The sequence below is a fragment of the Erigeron canadensis genome, chromosome 8 (assembly GCF_010389155.1).
Source record: "Erigeron canadensis isolate Cc75 chromosome 8, C_canadensis_v1, whole genome shotgun sequence".
In the NCBI taxonomy this organism is placed as follows: Eukaryota; Viridiplantae; Streptophyta; class Magnoliopsida; order Asterales; family Asteraceae; genus Erigeron; species Erigeron canadensis.
This window is the reverse complement of record NC_057768.1, coordinates 47,719,130-47,723,473: the sequence shown is the minus strand read 5'-3', so window position 1 is coordinate 47,723,473 and position 4,344 is coordinate 47,719,130. Positions and strand designations below refer to the sequence as shown.

The window sequence follows — 4,344 nt, the reverse complement described above, 5'->3', positions numbered from 1 at the left end:
GATTGCCAAACATTGTTAATTCCAAGTGGAAGGTGTCGTCGCATGGGCATCTATATATTATCATTAATATCGTCTCACCATGGGCATGGGGTATCATAACATAAATGCATTCATCAGTATAGACCTATAGTTTACTTCCAAACATATAAAGTAGGTACATCTTTGCAATTCTTTCTTGAGCAATACTACATTCACTAACAAATGTTTACAAACAAAACTTACAAACACATGTGGCATTAATAACCACCAATAAAATTAAATTTATTTTCTTTTTCTTGATTTACTTTTCTTTTTACAATTGGTCCACATGGGTTTGTAAACTTTGTTAGTAAACCTTTGTTTGTAACTATATCATTTCTCTTCTTTTAATTGAGATGAAAATATTGATTACACATCCTTAAAATCTTTTATTTATTTCTAATCACACAAACATCCTAGATTCCTAGTTAATGATATACGTCAAAAAATCATTAGCTTTGGATAAGCTTTAATCACAAAAGATATCCATAGAGAACTAAGGACACTTAAGGCACAAAGAACACCTCAATAGCCTAACATTAAACATTGAAGGCTTTGGGAAGTGAGGTAGTCAAACTGTAAAGAGCTGAGACTTTGATATATGCCCTGCAGCAACGGTCTCCGTGATTATGTTGTTCTCCCTTGGAAATGACAATAAACACATATTTTGTAACCAATAAGTATCGAACAAAAATTATGAGAATATAAAGATGCATGTAATTACTGAAAAATAAGAAAAAAAACAATTTCGTCTGCCAATTAATTTGTACAATACTCGTATTACATTGTCTTATCCATTGTTTTCAATCAATTCGATTTTTCTTTCTTTCTTTCTTTGAGGTTTAAACACAAACATTGTGATTCGTATAATTTGATGAAAACAAAATGCATAATAAAATAGTGTGAAACAAACTTGTAGGTGTCTCAACTCCCTAGTTTACTTTTGCTTACTGTAACCAAATCTTCTAATGAGTTGCAATGTTTTTAACAGAGGAAATTGTGATCCTTTCGCTATGTAACATGCCTATTCTTTTTTTAAAAGTGAATTTCGTTTGAGAACTTCGTGTCGCGATTCGACAACAGGAAGTCTAACATACGTTGTCTTAACCGGGTCCACGTTAAAGAGCTCCCTCGAAGTAGAAATGCCCATTTTAAATATCCGATGGGGGAAAAACCCCCTACTAATCCGTCCGAAGGCACGACGATCAATAGGAGTAAACCCTGCCTCCCCAGACTTGAACCTGTGTATACCCAAGCCTATTAATTGGGCATTTGGCCTTATCTAACATTGTCAAATGCTTAATTAATATGTGAGAGTTTTTTCTAGGTTGTATATATATATATATAATTTTTGGTTGATTTTTAAGGATAAAAAGAGTTTTTAATTAATAATAACGTCAGCCGTTTTTTAAATTATATGAAATATTAAAAAAAAACACAGAGGATTAATAATGAGGGAAGATTAGGTTCAAAGAGGGGGATTAAGGGTGTCAAGTGTACCTTCAAAGTCCAACTTTCTATTTTAATTATATATTACTCGTATTATAGATTAAATAATATTCCGTAATGGATACAAATATGAAATAATAAATAATATTAAATAAAGGATTAATAAGGAGGAAAAATTAGGCTGAAAGAGACTTATTAAAGGTGCCAATTATACCACAACCTTCATTTTTAATTATACAAATATGAAATAATCAATAACATTCCATAAATAGATTCGCTTAAATTTTTTTTTTTTTTAATTATTATATTATTATCCCTCTATATATATAGACGATTAGACGAACGAAAGAAGTTCAATCCAGACACAAAGCCCAAAAATATAATTATAATAATAAAAACCCCATTTGTATTCCTTTTGTAAAACTCCCCCGAACCCTTTTTATATCAATCAAAACCCAGCCCAGCCTCTTCATTGACTCTATACAATCGCTATTCCCTCAGGTAGTAATTGTTCCTTAAATTAATAGTTCACCTTTTTGTTGATTCGAATAGTAAATCACTATCTTTTTGGTATTCTCTGGAATCACAATTATTTAGGAATCTTTCATCCCTTACTTTTTGGACCATTCTTATCACTAAATTCTTTTCTTTTTTTTTTTAATCTCATTTTCTGTGTGTGTCTATATATGTTTTATAATTATAGATTCATATCATATAGAATTTATTGATAATTATTGTTATAACTATATACAGGTTTGTTTGTGTAACTTCAATGTTTCAAATTATTGTCATAATAATTTATAGTTTATGATTGTCATATTAGATATTTTATTTTCTGGAGCATTTCATATGGAATATGTTATTACCCATCAGTCCATAACTAACCATTGAAAGATTGTTGATATAAATGTATAATATAAGTTGGTTGATTTGTTCTCTTATATGCTTATATATAACATTACATGTTATGTTATTTGTATAATAAGTTTAAAATTTTGGCTTATTCATTGTGATCATTCTGAGTTAGTGTTTGATTTATAACAATAGACCGATTTTATTGGGTTTAGGTGAAATAACGTAACTTAAAGATGGATGCTCGTATCGATATATCTGAAGAGAATAGGTCTGCCGGGTCAAAAGTTTGTGGGGGGGCACCGTGCGGGTTTTCGGATGCCAAAACTAGTTCACGAGAGGCGAGAGAGCGATCGGCGTCTATGTGGAAGCTTTGGGGTGGGGTTATATTGTGTTTCCTTTTTATGGGTGTAGAAGTTTTTGGTGGAATTAGAGCCCATAGTCTTGCTATTTTAACCGATGCTGCTCATTTGTTATCTGATGTGGCCGCCTTTGCTATATCGTTGTTCTCTGTTTGGGCTTCTGGGTGGGAAGCTACACCTCGTCAGTCTTACGGGTTTTTCCGGATTGAGATTCTTGGAACTCTTGTGTCGATCCAAATTATATGGCTGCTTACCGGGATCCTTGTGTATGAGGCTATAGATAGACTTGTTTATGGTACGGTAGAAGTTGAAGGTAGTCTTATGTTTGCAATTGCTACTTTTGGGTTAGTTGTTAATATACTTATGATGTTCATACTTGGTCATGACCACGGACATGGTCATAGTCATGGTCACGGTCATGGTCATGATCATGGGCATCAAGAGCACGATCATGGTCACAGTGAAGATGATGTTGAGGAAGTGCATATCCATGGAGTTAGTGTGACAACCCACCAACACCATCATCATGGTCACGGTGACGATCACCATCATGATCATACCCACGATGAGCATAGCGAGCCTTTGTTAAAGACGTACCCTGCAGATAAAACCAAGGAAAAGAAGAAGAGAAATATTAATGTTCAAGGGGCTTATCTACACGTGTTGGGTGATTCGATTCAGAGTATTGGGGTGATGATCGGTGCTGCAGTTATTTGGTACAACCCGAATCTGAAAATCATTGACCCCATATGCACATTGTTATTTTCCATTATAGTGTTGTATACCACTATCAATATGGTGCGTGATATATTAGAGGTTCTGATGGAAAGCACACCGAGGGAAATAGATGCAACGAGTCTGGAAAGGGGTTTATGTGAGATCAATGAGGTGGTTGCTATTCATGAACTCCATATCTGGGCTATTACAGTCGGGAAAGTGCTGTTAGCTTGCCATGTAATTATAAGGCGTGACGCTGATGCTGATATGGTGCTCGATAAAGTGGTGGACTACATCAAAAGGGAGTATAACATCAGCCATGTCACAATTCAGATAGAGCGTGAATAGATCAGGTATTTGATGGAAGTTTAAGCTGTTATTGTGAATTCTTTTCATTAGTTTGATGATTATGGTAGAATTCTATCTAGATCTTGCTGGCAGCTTTTTTGGACACGTGATTCTTTTAGCATTTCTGGCCAGTATTATGTGCAGTAAATCATGGCTTAAGGGCTTTATTTTGTCAATCAGTTCTATTATCCTAAGAGAATTTATTGGTTTTATGATAGTATTTTGAATATTATTATGGAATGTTTTGTAGTCTTATTTTGAGGGTGTGGGCTCAGTCCTGATGGCTGTAGATGTTGGCATGACTGTTTCATCAACATACCAAGCTTTTTGTTGTTTAGCTGCAGCATCTGTAAATGCATGTTATCGTATTGACCCTACCAAAAAACAAAATAATTTATTAATTTAGATTCTTTATAGATGGTAAGCTTTTGGATTTAGTTAAGAACTAATAATTCAAGTAAGTATGACTACTAACAGAAAGGAAGTCGCTGAGATAAGATGAGAGATTGCTTCATTTGTTGCGAACAGGCCTCTCCCATAGGTCATGATAGTCTCTTTAAAGAAGATTTTAATTTTGATTTTCGTCAAGCTTCTTTTT

At 33.9% G+C, this 4,344-nt stretch overlaps 1 protein-coding gene across 2 annotated transcripts; it reads left to right on the top strand.

Annotated features, from left to right (window-relative positions):
- Positions 1-1,837: 1,837 nt before the first annotated feature.
- On the top strand, positions 1,838-3,956 carry LOC122611298 (metal tolerance protein 1-like). 2 transcript variants are annotated; one of them, XM_043784301.1, is made up of 2 exons: positions 1,838-1,968; positions 2,535-3,956. In XM_043784301.1, exon 2 carries the CDS (start codon positions 2,556-2,558, stop codon positions 3,744-3,746), a length of 1,191 nt encoding a protein of 396 aa, XP_043640236.1. In that variant the 5' UTR covers positions 1,838-1,968; positions 2,535-2,555; the 3' UTR covers positions 3,747-3,956. The 2 variants fall into 2 exon arrangements, with proteins under 2 accessions (XP_043640236.1, XP_043640237.1); XM_043784302.1 differs by lacking the exon at positions 1,838-1,968 and adding an exon at positions 2,201-2,220.
- Positions 3,957-4,344: the final 388 nt, after the last annotated feature.